Source organism: Camelina sativa, chromosome 11, assembly GCF_000633955.1.
Source record: "Camelina sativa cultivar DH55 chromosome 11, Cs, whole genome shotgun sequence".
In the NCBI taxonomy this organism is placed as follows: domain Eukaryota; kingdom Viridiplantae; phylum Streptophyta; class Magnoliopsida; order Brassicales; family Brassicaceae; genus Camelina; species Camelina sativa.
Window position 1 is genome coordinate 22,207,105 of NC_025695.1, and position 26,972 is coordinate 22,234,076.

At 33.4% G+C, this 26,972-nt stretch overlaps 5 protein-coding genes across 6 annotated transcripts; 4 read left to right on the forward strand and 1 right to left on the reverse strand.

Annotated features, from left to right (window-relative positions):
- Positions 264 to 1,782, forward strand: LOC104724053. Its single transcript, XM_010442496.2, has 4 exons — positions 264 to 386; positions 694 to 828; positions 1,350 to 1,393; positions 1,486 to 1,782. Exons 1-4 carry the CDS (start codon positions 290 to 292, stop codon positions 1,663 to 1,665), a joined length of 456 nt encoding a protein of 151 aa, XP_010440798.1. The 5' UTR covers positions 264 to 289; the 3' UTR covers positions 1,666 to 1,782.
- LOC104724055 (cationic amino acid transporter 3, mitochondrial-like) lies at positions 2,576 to 6,840 on the forward strand. Of its 2 annotated transcripts, none has more exons than XM_010442500.2 (15): positions 2,576 to 2,929; positions 3,225 to 3,426; positions 3,537 to 3,621; positions 4,053 to 4,193; positions 4,291 to 4,409; positions 4,495 to 4,591; positions 4,667 to 4,839; positions 4,939 to 5,005; positions 5,218 to 5,301; positions 5,399 to 5,476; positions 5,616 to 5,778; positions 5,879 to 5,987; positions 6,083 to 6,195; positions 6,315 to 6,390; positions 6,479 to 6,840. In XM_010442500.2, exons 1-15 carry the CDS (start codon positions 2,752 to 2,754, stop codon positions 6,633 to 6,635), a joined length of 1,842 nt encoding a protein of 613 aa, XP_010440802.1. In that variant the 5' UTR covers positions 2,576 to 2,751; the 3' UTR covers positions 6,636 to 6,840. The 2 variants fall into 2 exon arrangements, with proteins under 2 accessions (XP_010440802.1, XP_010440801.1); XM_010442499.2 differs by having other exon boundaries at positions 2,580 to 2,929; positions 5,143 to 5,301.
- Positions 7,342 to 9,193, reverse strand: LOC104728222 (polygalacturonase-like). The gene is made up of 4 exons (XM_010447242.1): positions 8,732 to 9,193; positions 8,322 to 8,611; positions 7,757 to 7,985; positions 7,342 to 7,566 (listed from the first exon to the last, which is right to left on the reverse strand). The coding sequence occupies exons 1-4, from the start codon at positions 9,191 to 9,193 to the stop codon at positions 7,342 to 7,344; spliced, it is 1,206 nt and encodes a 401-aa protein (XP_010445544.1).
- On the forward strand, positions 19,638 to 22,892 carry LOC104724056 (protease Do-like 10, mitochondrial). Its single transcript, XM_010442501.2, has 8 exons — positions 19,638 to 20,085; positions 20,168 to 20,413; positions 20,686 to 20,881; positions 21,133 to 21,392; positions 21,470 to 21,597; positions 21,738 to 21,941; positions 22,243 to 22,293; positions 22,523 to 22,892. Exons 1-8 carry the CDS (start codon positions 19,650 to 19,652, stop codon positions 22,772 to 22,774), a joined length of 1,773 nt encoding a protein of 590 aa, XP_010440803.1. The 5' UTR covers positions 19,638 to 19,649; the 3' UTR covers positions 22,775 to 22,892.
- On the forward strand, positions 23,156 to 24,790 carry LOC104724057. The gene is made up of 2 exons (XM_010442504.2): positions 23,156 to 23,577; positions 24,399 to 24,790. Exons 1-2 carry the CDS (start codon positions 23,379 to 23,381, stop codon positions 24,623 to 24,625), a joined length of 426 nt encoding a protein of 141 aa, XP_010440806.1. The 5' UTR covers positions 23,156 to 23,378; the 3' UTR covers positions 24,626 to 24,790.

The window sequence follows — 26,972 nt, forward strand, 5'->3', positions numbered from 1 at the left end:
AATTTATGGAGTCCAAAAACTTACGTAGGAGCCTCTCTGTCCACTTCATACTGAATTATAAGCAATCATATGGGCCATATGGTGGACATTGGACAATATGGACCATAGCCAACATAAAACATATCGAAAAGATAGTTTAGCTGCAAAACTTAGCGCGTGCATTTATTGCCACTAAAGTTTTGAAGTCCTTCAAATTGAAAAGTTGCTGCTGCTTTATATAAGTTTATCTATATGATAATCCCTGTAAGCATTTAGAATTAAGAGGAACGTATGATAGGGTCGGTCAACAATGGCTACGAAGACAGCTTATATTTCTCTGTTCCTGTCTTTGTTTCTTCTCATTTTATCCCATTTTTCTCGTGTTGGAGCTACACACCGCATGCTACGTAAGTACATCTATGTATAAAAATCTATCTCACCTATCACAAAAACAATTCTCTATTAGCAAAATTTTGAACCAGATTGAATTTGAAAGCTACAAGATTAATATTAGTTTTATATTTCATTAAGATGATATATATACTAATAAAAAGAAAGACTTTAAAAAAAATTGTTTGAAAAACATGGAGTTTGGATTTGAAGGAGGAAAAACATATATAAGCTCATCAAAAGAACTTAAAATTTGTGTTTATGTAGTTTTGTCATAATTTTCTTTGTTCATATATCGGCTAATATAGGCTCATGGTCATATAGGTGCCAGTGCATACATGCCACCATCTCCAACATGTGGAGATCAAATAGGAAATCTAGTCTTTGAGGAAGCGAAAGGAAAGACAAGAAAACGAAAACTCTGTAGACAACATCTGCAAATACAAGATGCGTCTGGAGGTATGCTAACGTCCGTCTTCATCTCTTTACTAGCTAGAGTTAGAGTCTATTAGCAACAAGTCCAAGAATTTTGATAAAACATATATATGCGATTATCTCACTTCCCTGTTATTATTTCTTTAGTTGGGCTGAAAGGCATGAAGAGTCCATTTGTCGTCGAGATTATGTGCCACAGTGCCAGATAACTTTTATTTTATAAGTTTTTGTCTGTCATAGGCTCATATCAGTTGCGTCGTCATTTTCTCTGACTTCAAAAAATATTGGTAAAATTTTAAGGTATCGTCAATGTTGTTATCGTTTTTATATAAGATTATATATAATATGTGTTCAAAAAATATATATGTTCTTGATGACCGGCCACAAAAGTCAAATTTCTGACGGGTTAATTAGCAAGAAGGATAACGGATCAATTACATTAAATATTCAGAGCCAATTAGCCAGTTGCGAAAACTAATATTTGCTGGTGTGGTAGTCATTAACATGTTAACGTCATGAACGTATTTTTTTAACGCTTCCAATAGTGACATGGAGGATGGGGACGGGGCAGGTAGATGCGTTTTGCATGGTACATGGAGGTTTATTTTTCTTCTATTAATTTATTGTATGAAATGTAAAAGCTATATTTAAAACTAAGAGAGAAAATTTGTTTGTTTTCAGGTTCGAATCCACCTAGCAACACTTTTACATCTTTTAACGAAAAAGAAAAGAAGAAAAAACGAAGGGAGAGAACTTAAAAAACAGATTAATTATAACCAAGTGATGATTGAGAACTTGAGATCGAAACCAGATGCGGAGGCCTTCCTCAAGTTATTTCAAACCAAACTGGTTGATGGATGAGATATGATTTAGCTTTTTAATCTATTAGGCCATCTCCATTAGTAAAATAATAGAGGTTGGATGTCTTTAATTAAAAAAAAAAGTAATGAACTAAGAAATTAAACACGTTTTTCTATGTATATTAGGAGCATATCCCGTTGAAGAAGATTCGTTTGATTGTTGGTATCTCAAAAAAGAAATTTTTATTGTTTTATTATAAATTATAATTATAGTTTAATTGATGTTTATTAAATAAATCAATGATTAATGGACACATGGCTATTTTGATTGATATGACTCTAGTGACATTTTTCTTCTTTCTCTCATACTTATCTTCTTTATTTTTATTATTATTATTTATTATTATGATTATATTGAGCTGATAAATGTGCTCTAAACATCTTTTCTTTTAGACACTTATACTAAATTAATCATAAAAAAGAAGAATATTTATGGAAAAAATCATAAAGAAAATATGACTTATTTCATATTTACCAAAAAAAAATTAACTTTTTTAGTTGTCATAAATATAAGTCATGTTTTTTTTTTTCTTGAGATTTTTCCCCTATTAACTAACTACTCATAATCTCATAATTATTTCAGTTATTAACTTTGAAAGCCAAATTTTTACGTACTAAGAAACTATTTTTAACTTGTACAAACTCAACAAAATTAATTTAACGATTTTAATATCATTGTGTACCATATTTAACTATACTGCTAATTTATGTACCATCCAAATTTTTAACTGTCATCCCTTTTATTTTACCAGGAAAAGACAGAAAAATAAAATTTGTAGAAATCAGAATATATCAAACGGATAGGGAAGGCTAGTAGCACACATACGACAGCTAACTGAGTCAATTCTTAAAAAAATCCCAAATACAGATTCAGAATTATTATATGGCTGAAACTCAGATGTAGTTAATACTGACTCCGACATTTTTATGTCAATTTTTGGGCAAATAAAGACGTACAGTACTTGTAGTTTGTATTTGTCCCCAAAAAAAAGAAAAGAAGACGTACTTGTAATAATGTCTATCTAAAGAATATTGGTTCTCCATCAAATAATACTTTCCCAAGTGTTGTGCTGTGTTGTGTGTGTTAATGGGTTTTATGGTGGATACGCAAAACGAAGGTGGTGGTGGTGATCATTCATGGGGTTTCTTAAGAAATTTAGTAAGAAGGAAACAAGTCGACTCTTCTTCAAATGGCACATCATCCCAGACTCATCATCACCACCAGCTCGCCAAAGCTTTGACCTTTCCTCACTTGATTGCAATTGGTATCTCATTTTCTTGAACTGAACTCTCGTAATAATGATGATTTAGGAATCTGGGTTTCTTAGATAGTCGATGAGTTTTCTTATCATGTAATCTGATCCGTAGATGGTTTTCAAAGATTGAAGCTTTTTGTGTGTTGACTTTGTAATAATCCTCTGTTTCTGCTTGTTTTTGATAGGATGATTCCATCTGTTTACTTATATATATATGTATCTTTAAGGAGTAAATGTTGGGTTTGTGTTTGTTTTGGCTATGTTCTTCACTAAAGCTTAAGAGTTTGGTTTTCACAATTTTTAGGTGTTGGATCAACGATTGGAGCAGGGGTTTATATACTTGTGGGAACAGTGGCTAGAGAGCATTCAGGACCTGCTCTTGCTTTTTCCTTCCTTATAGCTGGAATATCAGCTGCCCTTTCAGCGTTTTGCTATGCAGAACTCTCTAGTCGTTTCCCTTCAGCTGGGAGTGCCTATCATTATTCCTACATTTGCATTGGTGAAGGGTAACATATTTTACTTGATTATTTAGTTATGTAGCGGTTCTTGGGCTTTTCTTCGTCACTCGATGGTTTTTTACTCATTGCGTTTGGTTATGAAATTCTTGTTATTGCAGTGTTGCGTGGTTGATTGGCTGGGCACTGATTCTGGAATACACTATTGGTGGTTCAACAGTTGCTCGTGGCATATCTCCTAATCTGGTTTTTACCCTTTCACTGATTGATATATCTTCTCTTCCTTGCATTTCAGACTGATGGATCTAGGCTTGCATCGTGTACATTCATTGTTTTGTTTCTTGAAGAATGGTGTTATATTGTTTTGTTGAATTGAAGTTTAGTAGCGTTGTATTGCATGCATGTTGACCAATTCTTTTCATAGAGCTATTACTATGGTTAGCAGGGATTTCCATAGAGACTATTAAAGCTCTATAAGATCATTTTCTTTGCATTCTTATGTTGCTGTTTGAGCTGGGAATCTTAAGCCAATGACCTCATTTTGTCAAGGATTCTTGTGATAGCTGGAATGATATTTATAGCTATAGATAACAGTAAAGGGAATTTTTTACCTTTTATATAAACGTTTGGAAATTGTTTCGTTATCATGTGAATGACATTCTAATATAATATGATAGGCAATGATTTTTGGTGGTGAAGATTGTTTCCCTACAATATTAGCTCGTCATCAAATCCCAGGCCTTGATATTGTTGTTGACCCGTGTGCTGCTGTACTAGTGTTCATTGTAACAGGCCTCTTGTGCACTGGAGTGAAGGAGGTATAGATTTCATATTTATTTCAATTACTTCGTTTGGACAGACTCAACTCTGCTGAACTGTTTTTGGTTTTTAAAGTGAAATATCTCTTCTCTACAGAGCACATTTGCTCAGGGAATTGTAACAACAGCAAATGTCTTTGTTATGCTATTTGTCATAATAGCTGGTAGTTACCTGTGTTTCAAGACGGGTTGGGTTGGTTATGAGCTTCCAACAGGGTGAATTGTCCATTCCTTATGCTGATGCTACGACCATCATATTGTACGGTGGAAGCTATATGACATTATAGTTTTCGTTTCATAGGTATTTTCCATATGGTGTTGATGGAATGCTTACTGGATCTGCTACTGTTTTCTTTTCTTACATTGGGTTTGACTCAGTTGCAAGTATGGCAGAGGAGGTTCGTATCATGTAATGTTGCAGTATCATATTTTGAAGGTTGCATTGGTTTATATACTTAACATTGCTGTTTCAGGTGAAAAATCCCCAGCGGGATTTACCGCTTGGTATTGGTCTTTCACTCCTGCTTTGTTGTTTGCTATACATGATGGTCTCTGTTGTTATTGTTGGTTTAGTGCCGTATTATGCTATGGACCCTGACACTCCAATATCCTCCGCATTTGCTAGTCATGGAATTCAATGGGCTGCGTAAGTCCATGAGTTGGTTAAGATGCAATACTGTTCATTGACTGGACTTGTTTAGAGTTTGATTTGTTTTTTTTTTTCCATTGCCTTTTTCTCTTATAGGTATTTGATAACTTTAGGTGCTGTCATGGCTCTTTGTTCTGCATTAATGGGTTCCATTCTCCCTCAGGTAAACTAATAAACATAATTCAAGTGTTAAGATCTATAGATTTCAGGATTCATGTTGTACCATACTCTTTGCTAAGTAATTGTTGCTTGAGCGGTGAAAGACCAACTTATTCATTAAAGAGCTTATTCGTTTTTCAGCCGCGGATTCTGATGGCAATGGCTAGGGATGGTCTCTTGCCTTCATTTTTCTCAAATGTGAATCAACGCACACAGGTACCTGTTAATGGAACCATAACAACTGGTTTGTGTGCAGCAGTCTTAGCTTTCTTTATGGATGTTTCGCAACTGGCGGGAATGGTAATTAACACATTATGATTAACCAAAATTACCTGGTTAAGTACTTAAAGCACCACTTAGCCTGTAACTAGAACTTGACAAGCTTTAGTTGGTGTAGGTGAGTGTCGGGACACTTGTTGCATTTACAATGGTTGCAGTATCAGTGTTGATAGTCCGATATGTTCCTCCAGATGAGGTAATAATATGATCGGAACCATAAACGTTTTCTTTATACTTCGTTAAGGAGAGAAGTCTCTAACTATCTTCCAATGGACAAACCAGAATCCCCAACTCCTTTACAATGCTATGCACTAGACTGACTACGCTTTTATCAGGTGCCCCTTCCGTCATCACTTCAAGAGAGGATTTGTTCTGTTCCCTTCCAATGTGATGAAAAGAACTCATCCAGTCACGTTGGGACTTCCATTAGATTGAAACAACCTTTACTTTGCCAAACTGATGCTTCAATTGTGGAGAAGCAAGAAGCTCAAGGAGGATGTAAGTTACTAATCATTTTTGCAAACTAGCTCTATATGTTTGCTCATCATCTCTTGTCTTGGACTAAGCAAAAGGTTCACATCTGTTGTTGATTCTGTAGGGGTTCCCAATAAAGAAAACAGAAGAAAACTCGCTGGTTGGAGCATTATGGTTACTTGTATTGGAAACTTCCTTTTAAGCTATGCAGCGTCAAGCTTCCGCTTTCCAGGGTTAGTTCATCAACCGTTTATTTACTTGAGCTTATGTCTCTTACTGGAATTCAAAATAGAATACTTAGCTCCATTTTTATGCAAATTATCAACAGAGTCCTCAGATATTCTGTATGTGGTGTTGGTGGATTGTTCCTTCTTGTTGGTTTGATTGTTCTGAGTTGCATAGATCAGGATGATGCTAGACACAGTTTTGGGCATTCTGGAGGTACTGATGTCTTTGTTTTTCCTAAAAACAAACCAGCCTAATGTTTTATAGTAAGCATTTCATTTGGCTACAAATCGGAAGGTTTGAGTTGTAACGTATAACTCTTTCGTATTATACAGCCTTCATTTGCCCGTTTGTTCCGCTTTTGCCTATTGTATGCATTCTTATCAACATGTACCTCTTGGTAAACCTTGGGTGAGTTATGGATCATTACACCAGATTTGTAAATTACTAACGGATGAGTTTACTGTAATAATAACATTTTGTCTTTCTAATGTTTTAGAGCTTCGACATGGGCTCGTGTATCGGTGTGGCTTTTCATTGGAGTGCTTGTTTACATTTTCTATGGGCGAAGAAACAGCTCTCTTGTGAATGCAGTTTATGTCCCCACTGCTCATGCCGAGGAGATTCGTCCCACTTCTAGACATTCTTTGGCTTAAATCTACATGAAACCATCAATGGAGGCTCAAAATCTGTTCATGTAGATTTAAGCCAAAGAATGTCATGTAGATCTGTAATATATGTTCAACAAAATCTGTAATATATATATATTTTTTAATGGATCATCAAGTCAGGTTGTAAATAAAAAGGTTCAAATGCCGCTGCTTATAGGCATTGCATATATAAAATGTAAAATTTGTTTTGTTTAAAGCTTTATAAAAGTATCTCTCATATATCATCTATCTCAGTTATATTCATACGATTCATGGTATCAAAATCTTTTTATTTTTGGTTTCTAAATTAGTATTAATCTTCTTTCATCCTCTATTTGGGTTTGTTGATCGGAACCATGAATCATGCATGATATCACCATTCTTATTATTTTTCATGCTCTTGAAGTAAACACAATATCCTTTTTAATTTATGGCATAGTTTAGACTTTAGACCACCTTTATTTTTTATTTTTATTTTTTTCATTTCTAAAACAGAAGAAGAGATGGAACTGAGGTCCCACAAATTTGGAACAACAACTGAAGTATAAACAAACAACTAAAGAGATCATGATGTGACTCCCTACTATTAATATAAGAAGATCTAATTAGAGAGACTTGGTGAACGAAATTTTGATTGGGTTTCTTCAAATGTACATATATCTTTTCAACCCCATCATTGCATCTTTATGAATTTTATTGAATTGAATGAGAATCAGAAGCAGGCTTGGGGTTTGACCAAATTACCAAGAGTACTATCACCAAGGACATTGACACATGAAGATTGTGCAGCTTCATTAGCATATCTCAAATTAATGTCCTTCATTCTAATACGCGTGCATGGAGTTTTAGAACTGCAGTCCAATTTTACAGCAATTTTCGTAGCTGATGTTCCTCTTATGCCTTGATAAATTACATCGTTTATCCTCACTCCCGATTCCTAGTTCATTATCATCAAGAAAAGAAATTGTAAAGTGAGATGCTTAACTCCTCTCTAACTCATGTACATTGTTTTTTTCCTTAATTAACACGTTTATAAGTCGTGAGAGTAATTGTTCATGTACACCAATTCAACTCATCTTTTATTATATATAAAAAAAAAAAATGCACCTAATAAATAAATAAGTTACCTGAGAAGGACAGTTGATGTTATGAGGGCAATAGTGTTGGTCAATAATTATGGAAAACTTGACATTGAACATGAGAGAGTCTAAGAACCGAACCCTCTGAACAAAACCAGATGTTGGATTAGCCCATGACTTGATTCTTAATCCATTGTCTGTTCCTACAAACACTGTCTTCTTCACCGTCACATTTTGAACTCCTTCTTCTTCTCTATCCTTTCCCAAGCTCCCAATGCTTCATTTTAGATAAAAAGACAATTGTATTATTATATACACACGTACGTTTCATATGGGGTGCATATATAGAGTATTGTTGGTTTTCCAAGCACGAGCCAACTCTCCTATTAGTATAATATTATCCGTTTTGGCCCAAGTGGTCCAGCACTCACGGATTTTTTATTGGGCTGCTTCCCAAAAGGTCTCATACTAATTGACGTTGATCTTCGCTTATATATTAGAAACTTATTTTTTAATCTTGTAAAATTTAAAATTTACAAATAGAGGATGTAATATATATTAGAATCTGTATTGTAAAATTTATAGTTTTCTTTTTCTGACTTATGGGACTCACCTGATTCCATGACCAGGGCCACATTTGACTCGTTCGACCCACAAGTTCTTGGTTCCAGGGCCAATAGAGATACAGTCGTCACCGGTTTTGATGGAAGTGTTACGGATCTCAACATCGGTCGATAGCTGGACATGGATGCCATCTGTGTTAGGACTTTTTCCATCAGCCACGATTTGAATATCATCGAGCTTAACATCACGGCATCGGTTGATGACAATGTGGAACATTTGGCTGTTCAGTGATAGTACTCCCTTCACCTTGATTCTACTCGACTCCACAAAACTCATTGTCTACATCATTCACACAAACAAAAAAACAGTCAGAGATTTAGGGTTTTGTTCAAAAGTTATTGATAAGTTCTTGCAACAGTACCATTGTAATTTTGTAAATATAAAGGATAATGGGCGTACCGTAGCACCAGCTGGGCAGTTGTTGCTAGATGAAGCTTTACAAGACCACAACGAGGGTCCCTTGGCGTCGAGAGAACCACCGATAACGGAAACTCCACTGACTCGTTCAAAGCTGAGCCAGTTTGCTTCTTTCCCAAGAAACATGTAATCCTCCGAACCAACAAGAGTGCCATCGATCCTGAAGACAATATTAAGACTCTTGCAACCCACACCATTGAAACGAACAGGGCTAACCAGATACCGTCCTTTCGGCACGTAAATAACGGCTGCATCAGTGGACCCGCACGCTGCATCCCATGCCTTGACAAAAGCTGGAGCTGAGTCATCAATACTGTTAGGTTTAGCTCCGAAGCTCAACACATTGAATTGTTTTGTTGCATGAGATGATCTTGACAAAGACAAGAAGAGGGCTATTGCAATAAGGATGTAAGCGTGTAGATTCGTACTTTGGACCCTCTCCATTTTTTTTTCTTTTTCTTAATGATGAGAAATGAAAACGAGTTAGAATTTTCTTTTGCCAGGTTGATTGAAGTAGGAAAAGGGAATAAAAGAGTTGATGGTAATGACTAGGTATAGTAAGTATTATATATACTATATGGATTTGAAGATTAAAGTATATTGTAAGAAATTAAGAATCGTTGGATAAGGGGCGAATAAAAGTTGTTGCGTTTGAAGCTAATATTAAATAGGGTAACAACGACACAGCGCGTCTGCATGGATTACTTAAGTTATAAACCATTAATCTAGACTCTAGAGTGTCTTTGTTACTCGTTCTTTGTTTTTGTTTTTATTTAAAATATTGATGCTAAAAAGTTAAAATAAAAATATGGTATACACGACCAAGAGTAATTAATGTTGTAAATATTAATATTGTGGGAGGGTAAAAAAAACTAAATAAAACTCTCTTTTTCTGGACAAACTCTTTTTGTTTTTTTGATAAAATGTGATTTTTTTTTTTTTTGTTTGGACAAACTTCGCTAAATAAAACCCATGTATTGGCGTTACCATCAAAACAAATTAAACGACGACTTAATTAAACAGGCGCAGCTTTCTTCATTCCGAATCAAACTACCTTTTTCGTTTAGAATTTACATTGAATCTTTTTAAAATCTTTAGTTGAAAGATATCCATCGCCTTTTGGCGCCTCCAGATTAGGATAGATTGAATCAACATATGCTTAATTAACTTTATCCGGTACATTATCTAGTTTCCTTAACCTTTGCTAATTAGGCTTGCTCTCTACTCCTTTGTACTGTATATAACGAAGTACATTTTGGGTTCTACCCTTATATTTGTATTTATTTACAAAGTTAATCTCTAAAAAATTTTCAAAAATAGCATTACTTCAGATTTTGTTTTCTAAATATTTTACATACCATTCCAACTAAAAAAATACAGCAGAATCAATATGGAAACAGAAACTATTATATATTTAACCACACTTCTATTGTGCATTGAAGATATTCTATCTCTGAATCATTTGCAAACAAAAAAAACAACAATTTGATTCATGTTTTTTTCCAAAACTTGTGAGCTTTGATTCTTAACGTAATAAGAACTTCGATTCACATTTATTTAAATATTATAATTAATATATATATATAAACCTAATAAAATTTTAAAATATTACAAATATGTAAAATTAAAATTTTAAAAAATACTATATAATATGGTTATATAGTAGATGGGTTATAAAGACGACATGTTGGAATTAATAAAATATTATTAATTTGTGCTAAAACGGGTTAAATCTCATTTTATTATTTGTCAACACTATTAATATTAGAATATTTGACATATAAACATTAAGTTGATTTAACTAAGATTGTGTAAAATAGTTAAATCGTAAGGAAAAATGTGACTTAATCATAGCGTATAAATGACTTATTATGTATTTAGATCCTTTATTTTTGTTATAATAATTAAAATCAAAATAGAATCTCAAACACTAAACAAAACAAACTAAATATAACAAATAATGGTCATGAAGTATATTGCAGGTTAAAAAAATAATATAAACATTTAATCGCACAAATGGTCGAGAAATTTAGTTATTCATCTATTTGAAAAACATCCAATATTTAACAAACAAATACAATATAAAATATAAATAATAATAAAAATATATACACGCGGTATACCGCGGGTTAAATTCTAGTAAACATATACTAGATTATGACCCGTGTTAGAGCACAAATTGAAATTCTTTTTACTTATATTATAATTTTAGAATAAAATACAATTTATATGATTGTTTTTAATTTTTTTTTTGAATAAAACATTATGCAATAAAATCATATGCTAAATATGATGGTTTCAAAAAAGCACCTATTTTGTAAGTTTTATATTGTTAATTTTGTAATTTTATTTATGAGAAATAGTTATGTTTGTTTGTTTTTATTTTAATTTTTTGAACATGTTTGGTGAAAGTTTTTTAATATGATCTTAAGTAAGATTTTATTTTCAATTACATAATAAGATCTCGAAAATCACGATTAAGTGTGATAAATTGCCAAGATTTTATTCCTTTTTACGCCTAAGAGTATATTTTTATGGCTAACAATATATATTTTGTAAAAATATATGGAATACTAAAGATTTTATTTAGGAAATTGTATAAATCATTAGAATATTCTCTTTAAAAAGATTTTTTTGGATATCTATTATATTAAAGCAGAAGTAAAAACGTCTCACGTTCACTCTCAGGCACAAATTACCATTTTGCCATTAATGAAATATACCCCTATCGTTGAAATATTTTGCCCTTGGACGTAAAATTCTCAATTTTCTGCATTTAAAAATAAATCAAAAAAATCGACAGAAATAATCTATTTACACAAAAAGTTATTTACAAAACTAGAATTTGCTAGATATATCCCTATATTTTTTCGGAAAACACCCTTTTTACAACTATGATTCTTTTTTATACTACAAATTCTACAGATTTGAGATAATTAATGGGCTTAGATTGTTTATAGATAGATCAATGTTAATATAAAAATTAATGGGATTCTCCAGGAGAAAAAAAAACACGACAACAATACACCTCCTTACTGGAAACCCTAAAAAAAGGTCATTTACAACTATAAATATAATGCTATCGTTTGCTTTCACCGTAACTCAACAAAGAAAAAAAAAACTCTCTTCTTTTAAATTTATAGTTTTATCAATTTCAATAATTCTTTTTTCATGTTCTCAAATTTATATTTGTATTCCGATCTTGCTGTTTTTTATGACTCATCGACTGATCCTATTTATTTTCCTGTTCATATAGTCGTTTCTTGGAAAGCAAAATCCACAAATCATAACACTTTGGTTGTTGTTGGTTCATCTTTCAAAAAAGGTATAATATTGTGCTTTTTTGGTTGAGACTTTACATTAAATTCTTTAATCATGTTCTCAATTTTATATTTGTATTCTGATTTTCTATTTTATGATTAATCGACTGATTCTTTTATTTACCTGTTCGTATAGTGGTTTCTTGGAAAGCAAGATCCATAAATAATAAAGCTTTGGTTATTGTTGGTTCACCTTTCAGAAAAGGTATAATAATTATGCTTTTTTGAGATTTTAAATTTAACTCTTTTATTATGTTCTCAAATTTATATTTACATTTTAAAAATAGATTTTTTTTTCAATTGAATATTTATAATATATTCTTATAATTATCTTCCATCTTTTTTAAGAGAGATATTGCATATGGATCTTATTATTCTTTTATTTTCCTGTTAATATAATAGATAATAACTATTTGACGTAGGTATCATGGACCAAATGAATCGATCAACAAATTTGTTTCTAATTACTAATTAGTATCAGGTATTATATTATATAATCGGAATGATCAACGTGTTAAATTATTTCTAATCTTTATAATTTCTTTTTCATAATTTGATTTTACTTGGATTGCCATGTTTGCAGGAAAACTATGATCGTTAATAACCATGCATATTTTCGGGTATGTGGAAACGAAATTGTTTAATTTCATTCAGATAATTAAATAATTATGTTTTATAATTATTTGGGAATAGAGAATAATTTCATGTTTTAATTATTAATTTTAAATATATATATATATTAAACAGGATATACCTAAAGAATACTACAATGACGATGGTCCTGAGGATGATGTCATGATTCCTTCAAGGACTACAAGAACTAAATTTTCGGATTGGATTATATTCAATACACAAGCTCCTAAAGCCAAAAAAACATTACTTACGCTGAAATTTCAATTCCATCCGTTTGGTGTCATAAAGAGATGATATGGAAGCCAAGATCAAAGAGAAAACAAAATTTTCACCCTAGAATATTCCTATAACATTTGTTCCTTTAATTTAATTTTTCTTTATTTAGATGTAACAATAATCTAATTATTAATAAATTGATCTTTGATCTTTAAAAATATTACACTTTTTTATGACTTTTGTATAATAGAATCGTCAATTTTTAATAAATATTGAGTTTGTGAAAATATTTATTCATCATTTTTTCTGATAAAATTTTAATTTATTTTATAATAGATTAATAAATTATACATAAATGAATGACAGAATAATAGTGTATATCTTCAAACTTATGTAATTTTGTAAATTTAAAACGACAAATATGTAAGAACGTTTTATTATATACCTTTATTTGTAAAAACCATACTCGCAAAGGATAAAACTTACGATTTATTAAAAATTTACAAATTTGAAATGATAAAGATGGAAATAATTATTGTTTGAAAAAAAAATTATCATATCTCAAATAATATATATATATATATGTTATATATAATTACTTAAATGGATGGTTATCTTCATGAGTATATTTATTATGAACTTAAAGTGATAAAGATGGAAATGAAAATATTTTGGTTATCTTTTAAAATAAAATTAAAAGATATTTATCAGAATTTTACATAATCGATACGATTAAGATGTAAATAAGTATTGTTTAAATAAGTAAGTTAACATATATAAGAGATATATATGTTATATATTTACACATATCTATTATTATAAATACATAAATTTTATACTATTAATTAATTTTATAAATTTAGGAATATATAGCAATCTCTAAGGTTATATATATAGACGTCGGGCAGAGTATATGATTAATATCCAACTCTCGAATATATTCTAAGGTTCTTAAAAATTTCTCTTCATTCAATGCTTTTATATGTTTGACAATCTAATTTTGAATATAATTACTGGATTTGTTTAGTGCAGGTTATATTATGGTCATGTATTCACCAACTGATCGTGTTTCACGTTTGAATTCTTCAAAATACGAATAAAAAATCCGGGTTAGAATCTTGTGCTTATGGGAAGAAAAATCTCTCCAACTTGGTTCAACCAATCGATCAACTATTATGAATATGCCTAAACCAAACGATTCTTTGATAGATAATATTGAGAATATGGTTCTCAGAGATGAGAGAAACTATAACCGTGATGACCAAAGAGAGGATTACGACAGGTTATTAAGTATGTCAACCGATGAGCAATAAAGTGTCTACCTAGAAATAATTGATGTTTTTTGTTCATGGATTTGGTGGTACTGGAAAAACATTCTTGTGGAGTATTCTTGGCGCTATCATTCGATCTAAGGATGATATGTTCTTAATGTTGCATCAAGTGGTATAGCTGTTTTACTTATGGAAGGTGGTCGGACAGCTCATTCTAGATTTAATGCCCATCAATGTGGATGAATATACAACATGTTCAATAGATGGTCAATCCCATCTCACCGAGTTAATTAGAGAAGCAAAGCTCATTATATTGGATGAGGCTCCAATGATGAACATATTTTGTTTCGAAATGTTGGATAGGAGTATGCGAGATATTATGAAGTGTGATCGAGTTTTTGGAGGTAATGTTTTTGTTTTAGGAGGTGATTTTAGACAGATTCTATTGGTTGTGCCAGGGGCTGGTAGAGTTGGGACAGTTGTAGCCTCTATAAACTCATTGTTGCTTTGGGATATTTGTAGAGTACTTCAGCTTACACAAAACATGAGACTTTGTAGGGCAGTTAATAGTCAAGATGCAGATGCTCTCTCTATGTTTTCAAAATAGCTACTCGATATTGGGGATGGCAAAATCAACGAGCCTAATAGTGAAGAGGTCGAAATAGAAATACCCGTGGATTTATTAATTATGGGATGTGATGATCTTGTACAAGCAATTGTTAAAGAGATCTACGGTAATTAGTTTGCAAGAAGGACCAATGCAAATTTTTTTTTGCGAAAGAGCTATTCTTAGTCCAAGAAATGATGACGTTGATAAAATAAATCAATATATGCTCTCACAACTTCCAGGTATATTAAGAGTTCATTTTTGTATACAAAATTCAATATAAACGTTTTCTTATTTTGGTTTTATTATATCCAGGGGAAGAAAGACAATATTAGAGTTCAGATAGTATTGAGACTTCCGATACAAGTGCTTACGACGATATGATCTACACACAGGAATTCTTAAACAATATTCATGTTTCTGGATTACCTAACCATGTTCTGACGTTTGAAAAAGGGAGTACCTATCGTGTTGCTTAGGAATATTGATCCTAAGGGAGGTTTATGCAATGGTACGATATTGATTGTCACTCAAATGGCTAATCATGTTATTGAAGCAAGGATTGTAACAGGTAAAATAAATGTTAATGATAAAGTTCTTATCCCTAGGATGTTTGTGTCTCCACCGGATGCAAAGTTTTCCTTTCGTATGAGTCGTCGTCAGTTTCCTGTTGCTCTTGCATTTGCGATCACTATAAACAAAAGCCAAGGTCAGACGTTGGAACATGTTGGATTGTTTTTACCCAAGCCTGTATTTGTACATGGACAACTATACGTTGCATTCTCTAGAGTGACAAGCAGAAAATGATTGAAGATTTTGATTACAGATGAAGAAGGGAAATGTCAAAACAAAACCCTTAATGTGGTTTCTAAAAAGTCTTTGAAAATATATGATTTTCTTTTAAGCATCTAATATCTACTATAACGTTTCATTTCATACATTTGTCATCCGATTCTCAGAGTTTTTTTTTCTTAATAATATTATCTTTTTTTCATATCTATATCTAAGTCTTAAGTTTTAAAAAAGGAAAACGTGAAAACATCTTCAATATGTTAGCACAAATTTTATGTTGGACATGCAAGGGTGAAAAACCTTATATTAAAACTGTATTTATTAATATAATATTTAACAATTTAATAGTCAGACCAAATCTGAGACACTAAAACGATTAAGACGCAACATTTAATCATGACTTTTTGTATTCTTACAAATCTCAGTTCCCTTTTTCTTTTTCAATAACAGAGAAGAAACAAGAAAAAACCTAAATTGAGAAAATCATGAGATTCGATTATATTGTTGATCTTCGTCCCGGAAGAACTAATTGGTGTATCCACGCCAAGGTCTTACATTCTTGGAGAATCAGCGAGTTCTTCATGAAACAAGTTCTGCTTCTTGTGGATGAAATGGTTAGTGTCGTTAATTGAACAAGATGTTTTACTTAAATTTCAAAATTTAACAGTTCTTAATTATATATAAGGCTTCTGACACAATTGTATATAATTGTGAAGGGTGACACAATCGAAGCTGCTTTTCTACCAAATACACTCGCTAAACTCCGAAAATATATCAACAATGGTGAGTGCATGGTATGATATTAGAAGTTTCAAAGTAATCAATCCAACCCTGAAGGAGAGAAATACTCATCATCTTTATCAAATTAAATTTATGGATGATACCACGATGAAGCTGCTCCAACCATGGAGTCCAAAGAATTACTTTCGATTCGAGGATTTGGATGATATATATTGTGGAAGAATAAATCATTCCATCTCTTTCGATAAGTATTTCTTTAATAAATTTTTTATTGTTATGGTACAATCCGTGAATATATTTAATTGTATCTTTATGTTCGGAAATCTTTAATCTTTTTAAGTATTTTGTAACTTTGTGTATTGGTCCCTTCCATATGAAAGTACAAAGTAAACTTTTACCAAAAATAGATATGCAACACTTTGGAAAGCTAAATTATGTCTTCTTCTCGAATTAGATTTTTGTGGGTGTATAATAGATGTGGAAGACAAAAGAAGACATGAAAGTGCCAATAATAGTAATGAAGTTGTCATCACGCTGTTAAATGGCAAGTAAAAGACATTTACTCTATCTTTAAGACACTTACATTTTCAAGTGGTCTCTGTTAAGATTTTTAAAATTTTTTAAACGTGTAGGAATGAAACTTTGAAGTGTCGTGCCAAAGACAACTACGCTTCTCAATTCATGTATTCATGGGAATCAAATGGTTGCCATCTCATATATAAATCAGAACATGTGTTTTGTGTAATGCGATTTATGAAGATCGGAGAATATGAAGGTATGTAACATAAAATAGTTCTGATATAATCATCAAAAGGTAACCAATATATTCACTTCAAATTGTAAATGTATATAGGTGCACCATGTATTGAAAACACATTGGCCTCTTCGAAGATCTTTATAAAACCAGAGTTCGAAGGACTGGAGCATCACAAGGCTATGTAAGATGTTATTATGTACATTAAAATCAAGTTGCCTATGATGTTATATTAAAATTGTTTAACACTTTATATATTTACAGGTCTGAATTCGCTGTACGTTATTACATAAATCATGTGATGGAGCATCAAGGTGAAAGCTCAGGAACTCAGATGTAAAGAATGGAGCCTTGAAGATTTTTTTATATATATTTGAATGTCTAAAAATTTCTGAATGTTTGTACTAACCGCTACTTGAAATCTAAATATGGATTACTCTCATCTTTATTTTGTAAATGAGATAACACATTACAATATTGATCTTTTGGAATTGCTTACGCTTAAATTTACTTATTAAATCTTAGTATCTATTTACTACATTTTAATTGTTTATTTATAAGACTTAATTAATATTTTACATTGAGAATATTATGGATCTTTAGAAAGTAAATCCTTATGTATATGTGCAAATACAAAAAGTTATTGACAATCAAATGAAACACTATATTTCACATATGTAATACATATTAAATTTAAAAAGTAGCATATTCTAAAGTATCAAAACCATTTTTCCTATAATCTTATTACCGCGCGTAAACGCGCGGGTACCTCCCTAGTTTTTAATTATATTCATATAGTGTATGGATTAACCAATTAATCTATAACATTTTTTTGTAAGAAACCTATATTTAATCTATAACCTATTTTGTAATCAACTTATAAAAATTATATAGTCTACAAAAAAGTTGTGTACTTCCGTTTTATTATATAGGGGATACAACGGATTGGTGGAAGTTTTTAATTAATAAAGATTACGTAAAAGAATGTTACTAGAACTCTTCTAATGTGATACATATTTGAAAGAAAAAAAAATATTGTTTTTCTGGCATAACACTTTTCTATATAAAAGAACATATTTTTTTTTCCACTTTAACGAGTTAAATATTGTCTTTTTTACCATAATTTTCCGTTTTCCATTTTTATCATATTTTGTATCATTTCTTTGTTTCAAATAGTTGTATATTATACTAATAGATGTGTTTGTCTAAATTTTAAATACTTATAATGTATTTAAATTTTCAATAACTATCAAGTTTTTCTTAATTTATTTGCCATGATATAAATGTAAAAAAATGTTTTGAGATGTCAAATTGTTTTATCAAACTTTTCTTTTTTAATTTTCACCGTAAGTTATTTTTTAAATATTATTATCTATATATATAAAGTTAACTTTTCTCACTTCTCACTTCTCCTTCCTGGTTTGTTGTATTTGTTTGATGATTGTTTGACATTGGAATTTCGGTTGCTTGTGTATAGCCCATTAGATGAGAGCATTGTCTCACTGAGTGTTTATGACAATACTCATGCATCTCAATTTGTGTTTGTTGTGAAAGTAAAGGCAAAGTGTGATCGTGAAATTAAGACAATGAAGAGGAGGATGTTCTAGTGGCTCAATTGGTGGTTGTCTGGCTTCTGTAGGTTGCTAGAGTTGAGTCCTTAGAATGTTATCTAGGATTGTTGGTTCTTTGATTTATGTTGGATTGGTTTATTAGTTTAATTGTTATGGAATTAATACAAGATATTTGGTTATTGGATATTTCATTGGTTTAGTGGTATTGTTTATGTTATCCGTTGTTGTTTGATTGGAGTTAGATTGTTAGTTAGTATGAGATCACTAAATTATTATTTATTATTATTAAAAAAAAAAGGTCGGGTCGTTTCAGTTTGGTATTAGAGTCCTTACAATTCTAGGTTCGGGTTCACTAGGTTTCTGTTGTTGATGTTGGGATTGCATGCCTTTGATTGATTATGTGAGTTAGTCAATTGTATGTGGTTTGGAGACATAGAACTTCCTTTTCGAGCTTGCAGTGTGATTCCACGGTGAGTTGTTTGTTTTGTGTTTGGTTTAGATTGTCTGCTTAGCCTTTTGTTCATGGTATTGTAGATGGTTAGAGGTGGTGTTGTTGCTGGTCGTGCTCATGGACGCGGACGTGGTCGTGGACTAGAGTGTGACAACTGATGACGTCGGCAAGTCGGAAAAATTCCAGGAAGGGTCCATGAGTGTGGCCGGTGGGGGTACTGATAGCACCGTAAGTGCCGATAGAGTCGGTGTAGATGGTATCGGTGCCGGATTGGCCGGTGATGCTTGGATTCTGGATGCGGAAGTTCTAGCAGATGGAGCTCTTGTAGGAGGTGTTAACTTGGAGGACTTGTTGGCACGGATGCTGGAGCGGTTGCGAATAGTGTAATTCCAGTAAAACTTTGTTTTTTTTGTTTGGTAAAGAATTGCATTAAAACATTATAACCAAGAGTAAACCGGTCGGTACGAATCGGTTAACAAACTCTATAACCTAGCCGCTTAAAACCTCATTTGGAAACCCAAATAAGCAGTATCGGAAAAGAATTATGCTGCTCCGGTCAGTTCGCACCGTCGAGCTTCTCCGCCGAATCTCCACTTCTTCAGTCTCCGGATTTCGCACTTCTCCTCCCTTCTTACAACGTTGCAATGGCGTAACAACAACATCAGAGACTCCTTTCCCCACTCATATCTCTCGCCACTGTTATTCTATTAGCGTGAGTCCACAAAATGAGAATCGATACACGAACGCGCCAGCACCGGTTTCTCTACGGAGGACTAATAACAGAAAGATCTCACCGCGAATTAATTATAACAGAAAGATTTCACGGCGGAGGCAGGCGGGAAAATCGCCAACAAACTCGCCGGCGGCTGATGCGGTAGATTTGGCGTTGGACTCGGTGGTGAAGATCTTCACTGTTTCTACAAGTCCTAGTTACTTTCTTCCTTGGCAGAATAAGTCTCAACGAGAATCAATGGGCTCTGGTACCACTCTCAATCCCTTCTTTTCTTTTTTTCCCCTTTGTTCTAAGTCTCTTTAGAATTGTTTGTTTGGTAATTGATATAGGATTTGTGATTTCCGGAAGAAGGATTGTAACGAATGCTCACGTGGTGGCTGATCACTCGTTTGTGTTAGTTAGAAAGCATGGTTCGTCCATAAAGCATAGAGCAGAAGTACAAGCGGTTGGTCATGAATGTGATTTGGCTATATTGGTAGTTGATAGTGAAGTGTTTTGGGAAGGTATGAATCCGTTGGAGCTAGGAGATATACCGTTTCTTCAGGAAGCTGTCGCTGTTGTTGGTTATCCTCAAGGTAAATAGTTCTTGGATACATATCAAAGTAAAGTAGGGCTTAAGATGGTATCACTTGTTGATGTATCTTGGCTACTAGCTCTGTCATGTCATTGGTCTGTTCTTAAACATGTACATTTTTGTAATGCATTCAAAGAATTGTAAAACGTTTCTGCTGTCTAAATGTGACGTATGATGATGATTAAATAACAAAGTTTATTACACTTTGCGTTATGAATGATCATGTTTGGCACTTTGTGTTAAGTAATGGTGTTGACTTTGTAATGAATACAGGTGGTGACAACATCTCTGTTACAACAGGTGTTGTATCTCGAGTTGAACCCACACAATATGTTCATGGCGCTACACAACTAATGGCTATACAAATAGATGCGGCGATTAACCCCGGAAATAGTGGTGGTCCAGCAATTATGGGAAACAAAGTAGCTGGTGTAGCGTTTCAAAATCTTTCAGGTGCTGAGAACATAGGGTGAGTAGGAACTATCAATTTTTGATACCTTTCTAGCTCTATTTGCATTAACAAAGTCAACGTAATCAGGAAGAGGATTAAAAACAAAGTTTCTTGCTCTATGTGATTTCTCTGCTGTCTTGAGATATCTCCCAAGTTTGAGATTCTGATCTTGGTTTCCAATATGCATAATAATCGAAGTATAGTATACGTGTGTCTTGACAAGCCAAACTTTAAAAACTAACATTTTATTTTGTCGTTTCAAACTGCAGCTATATCATTCCAACACCAGTAATTAAGCATTTCATAACTGGTGTTGAACAGTGTGGTAAATACATTGGTTTCTGCTCAATGGGTGTATCATGTCAGCCTATGGAGAATGCTCAACTCCGTATTGGTTTTCAGATGAGTCCTGAAATGACGGGGGTTCTTATAAGCAAAATAAACCCTCTCTCAGATGCTCACAGAATTTTGAAGAAGGATGATGTTATTCTCTCATTTGATAGTGTTTCTATAGCAAATGATGGAACAGGTATATTTATATTCATTTATCCCCATGAATCTCGGTCCTGAATTGTTTGTCTGTTTTGCTGATGAAGTGTATTGCAGTTCCTTTCCGGAACAGGGAGAGAATCACTTTTGATCATCTGGTATCTATGAAGAAACCAAATGAAACAGCCTTGGTTAAAGTCTTGAGGGAGGGAAAAGAACAAGAGTTCAGTATCACACTAAAACCTGTAAGTCATTTGTTCTTGACCAATAAAAAGATATTACTAACTAAATCACCGTATGTCGTTTAATCGCTGGTTCATATTACATCTAATATTATGGACAATCATCTGTTCTTCTGAGCTTAAAAGTTTTGTGTTGTATGCAGCTGCAACCGCTTGTTCCAGTGCATCAATTTGATCAGCTCCCCAGTTATTACATTTTTGCGGGCTTTGTATTTGTACCTCTCACTCAGCCATACCTTCATGAATATGGAGAAGATTGGTACAACACTTCTCCCCGCAGTTTATGCGTACGTGCATTGAAAGATTTGCCCAAAAAAGCCGGTCAACAACTTGTCATTGTCTCTCAAGTTTGTGCCTTCTTTACCCTAGTTCTTTTTTTTTACCAATTACGTTCTGTTAAAAAGATTTTCACTACAAACTTAATCAAACACTTCTGGTTCATACTATTTTCTGAATTTAAAATTGTTAGAAGGTTTGAAAATCACTTGAGCTACAATGATAATAAGCACTTACAGTTGACCGGATGATCTGTGTTTCCTAAACCACGACAGCTTGCTTTAGAGCTTTTGTATTGCTAGGAAATATACCAACAATGATGTCTCGCCATTTAGGCATCACCACTGATAATTTAATCTCTGTGTAATATAGGTGTTAATGGATGACATCAACACAGGATATGAGCGTCTCACAGAGCTACAAGTAAGTAGAAGCTAATGTTAAGCCTCATTGTAATCACTGCAAATTACTTCTGACATATAAGGAATCGGCAATCCTAAATCAACTTAACGGAATACCATATGATTCTAATTACAGCAAGTTCGAAATGAACAGTCATGACTTGTCTATATAACTTTGGCATGATAGATTCGTAGTTTATTATTGTCTTAGAGGCTGATGAAAAAAGAAACTGTATTTGTGTTGAAAACAGGTGAAGAAAGTGAACGGAGTGGAAGTGGATAATCTGAGACATCTATGTCAGCTCATAGAGAACTGCAACACCGAGAATTTGAGGGTGGATTTAGAGGATGATGAGAGGGTAATCTTCTTGAACTACCAATCCGCAAAAATCGCCACTTCTTTGATTTTGAAACGACATAGAATAGCATCGGCAATGTCCAGCGATCTGCTTATTGAACAAAATCTTGTAACCGAGTTGGCTTCTTCTTGTTCTGTGGTCTGAGCCAAGGCCACTGCCATATTCAAATTCATTCCATATTTGTAAAACCACAATGTTGTATCCTCATAAACATTTAGGGATTTGATAAGCGGCTTTTCATGAGCCTGAATTTTGAAAATTAGTTATAGAAAAATTGTTTTACTCCAAAAATGTTTCGTATCTCCATTTCTAAGTTACGGATAATGTCCCTTGCTCAGGCGAGAATTTGTGGTGGATTAGTTCAAACTGAGTTCCCTTTTCAAAATTTGAGTCTTCGCCTAAAAGTGAATTGGACCCCAAATTTAGTTAGTGCGTAGGGAAACAAACTAGAAAGCCAGACTATTCATTTTAATATTTTTGTCGTCTTTCTTTTCATTACTCTGCTATGCTCTCAGCCTCTCACGTTCCAATGAGACAAACAAAAGGGACAAAACAAAACAAGAAAGGAAAACACAAATCCCTTTCCGTGTCTTAAGCGAACTGTCACATCCGTACGTGCATCGTATAAAGAGGAAAAATACCCTCCAACTACACTAATTATTACTCACTCTCTCTCTCTGGTTTCTTCTCTTCTTTCTCGGGCAGTGAAAGAATTGAAGAAAGAAAGTTTTTTTTTTCTTCTGAGAAGATGACTTCGTCGTTGTCGTGGGAGATGCAACTAGTGGAAACAGCTAAAGAGGAACTCGAGATTCTTCAGTCTCAGTATCCCAACCGCTTCGCCTACCTCAAATCCGATCTTCAATCTTTCATTTCTCACCTCCGTGAAGATCACGCGCCGCCGCGTATACCATCCTCCTCCTCCTCCTCCTCCGTCGTTCTTACTCAAGGTACTCTCATTCTTATGTTTCTTTTCGTTTGGCTTGTGTTCTTATTACTCAAGCTACTCTCATTTTTTTTTGCTTTATTACTCCATTATTTTTTGTTACTCAGTTCTGAGATTGTTTTTCTTAGTTATTAGTCAGATTATTACATTTCACAAGGTCGTCACTATAATTTGCAACAATAGAAATACTACTATATCCTTGTTTTTTTTTTCTATTACTCTTATGTTTTAGAAAGAAAAAGGTTATTTTGTGTTTTCTAATTTCTATACAACATTTATATTCTAATTTATCTTTTATTAATTAAAACTGATACCACTCGAATAATTAACAACCTTTCTTTTATGATTATAAATCCTTACTTTATCCATGTGGAATTTTTGTTTTTTTTTTCCTGTGAAAACCATGTTGAAATGTTTTCTGATAATTTGTTCTGAAACATGAATAGGGAATTTGTTCTAAATAAAAAATAGGATACTGGCTCTCAAAAGTGTGATAGTTATTCTCATCAACTGTCCGGTCGACATCAGACAATTGTTTTGTCCGTCTTATAAACCACCTTTATGGAATCGTTTGTTTGGACGTCATCACTGTTGGAAGTACAGATGGATGTATGCCAATATTTTCCAAAAGCTCCAAAAATCCAAATATAATTTTTGTAGTAATTAAGTAGAATTGGGACGAACAAGAAAATGAAAACGATATCTTTCCGATAGTGAAGATTCATTTGTCTAGTATTAAAATATCCGTTATATCTACCATAAGTTATAAAAAAAAAAAAGTATATGAAAAAAATTGCTATTAATTGTTGTTGATGCATTGGACAGAGTCATCAAACTGTAAGAATAAGCAAAAACATAAGAAGAGAAAGTGTGTCATGGACAATTTCGGAGACCAAGCGTCGTCGTCAACAATGGGAAAGATCCACAAGAACAATAATAACAAGATGGGTGAGAGAGTGGTCACGAAGAGAAAAAATAGAGTTGAAATGGTTCTTGAGAGAGCTCAACTTTGTCTCCAGAAGATAAGAGACGTGAAAGCCTCTTTGTGTTGACCTTTTTTTTTACATCTTTTGCTGAAATGTATAAGGAAAAATAGTTACCGTCCGAGAAATGTATTGCAAAGTGATGAAAAGTAAAGTGCTTCTCGAAAAATAGGTATAGACAGTTGAATAATGTATCTGTCTTTTTGGTCAATGAGAAAGACTTTAATTTTTTTATTAGTCTCTTATTGAAAACTTTTATGAATTTCTCGTTTTATGACTAAGAGAATTATTTCTTCCTCATTGTAAAAAACAAAAACAGCTCAAAAACTATCTATTGCAACTGTAGAGTTAAGCACAATTGTTCCTTATGGAGAATAGTTGGTTCCTTGTTGGTCGTGCTTTCGCCCTGAATCCCAAGCCTTCTTTCGCTGGTGGTAGTCAATTTTCCCTTTCCCCACCGCCCCTTCCCCCTGACCCTCCGAAGCCTTCACTCTCCTGTACCCTCTCCAACTTCCCTCAAATGTCTTCTTCTCTTACTACTAGCCACAAGTCGAAACTTCCCTCACACACTGCTATTTTCCTGACATTCTATTTTTTTTTTGTTTCTCGTTGTTAATCAGACTAAAAAGTCCAAAAGAGGTCATTAATCATAAGCATAGCAAAACATAAATTGGCTCTACAAACTAGAGTTTTTACGATCAGGATTTGACCAAGATTCTTCGGTTGCTGCTGAGTTTGAAAAGAAGTTGAAGACCCGGATGAGTGATCAAGTGTCTCGGTGGAAGGGTAAGTGGAAGAAGGAAGGTAATGACGCAATGCCGCGGTGGCTTGATCCTACTGTATGGGATGGCTTGGTCAACTTTTGGTGTGAACCAAAATCAGAAGCAAAGAGTATCAATAGCCGTAATGCTCGCTATAGTGATCCCGATGGCACCAGAATACATAAGCACCGTTCTGGTTAGACCTCTTTTAAAGCCTGAGCACGAAAGCGTGTAAGTATCTCTGTTTAACACAAGTTCATTAATCATATCATATCTACAATATAGTAATATAGTTGTTTCATTTCTCTGTTTTTAATCTGAGAGGACTGGTGAGCCACTACCTGATTTCCTGCGAGTCCTAGAAGACACTCATAGGAAACCTGATGGGTGGTTTGTTGATTGACTGTCTGAGAAGGTGTACAATGAAGTGTTGATGTTCATATATTTTACCCTGTTTTCCCTTAATATATTCACATCTTTTGCATCTTTTGCTATCCATTTTGACCATTATTGCATAGTTTTAGGATTGTTCATGCATTAGAGTATAGTTGCATTGCATTTGCATCTTTTCTTGCATAAACAAGTGATTTTGGAGCCTAAGGAGCATGGAAGCAATGCTGAAGAGGAGAAAGAAAGGGAGTTAGAGCTGAAGAACCAAGGTCTGGAGTTCCACTTGACCGCCCACTCGACCGCCCACTCGACCAGACACTCGACCGTATGCGGAGAAGGACTCGACCGAGTGGAGGGAACAGAAGAAAAGCCAACTCGACCGGTCACTCGACCGAGCACCTGGTCGAGCTGACCGAGCCGCCTAGCTATTTTGTCTTCTAGCATTTTTAGGGCTTCCACTTCTTTTTCTTTATAAGGCCTTGTACCCTGCAGCCACCAAGAGTCCAGTTTTTTTAGATATTCTCAAACCTAGTATTTACCCTTTTGGGAATTTATGCTCTTTGCACTTTTATTTTCTTAGATCTCTCATCTACTTTTGAAGGAAAACAAGAAATTCCTTGATATTTTTTGGTTTCATAACTTTCAATATATTAAGAATTCGAGTTTGATTCCTTCTTCAATATTGTAGATCTCTGTTTCATCTATCTAATCATGCAAGTTTCGTTATTTTCTGGGTTTATGACTTTGCTCATCAGGTTTAGCATTTGTGAGTAGTTGCTTAGGATCTTAAGGATGGGTTAGGCTGGATTGTGGTTGAGGTTTGTTTAGCTAGGTCAAGCTTGATTGTTATAGATCTCTTTTAGGCTAGATGTACTCTATGCTGATCCTATAACCGAGAGGGTAGGGTTTGATTTTAAGCTTCTTAGCATCTCACCAATGTCTAGGTTGCAAGATAAGGCTAGATATAGAGATTATCATTAGGCATGCTAAGAGATTAGATGCCTTGTTTGATTTTTGACATAAATGATCTGTTGCTTAATGCTTGCTTGTATAAGTTCTTTGCTTTGTGAGAAAAAGTCTAGAAATATATGAGCTTGATTGTTTTTGCCATGAGAGTGGATTAACATGTTCTAGGAGATCATTGTCTAGAGATTAGCTCAAGTTGATTGAGATTTGTTGACCAAGTTAGATGACCTTAATCATTAGTCCAGCCCATGAATCCCTCCTCAAGACCTTCCTTGTCTATTGATTTCTTAGTCTAAATC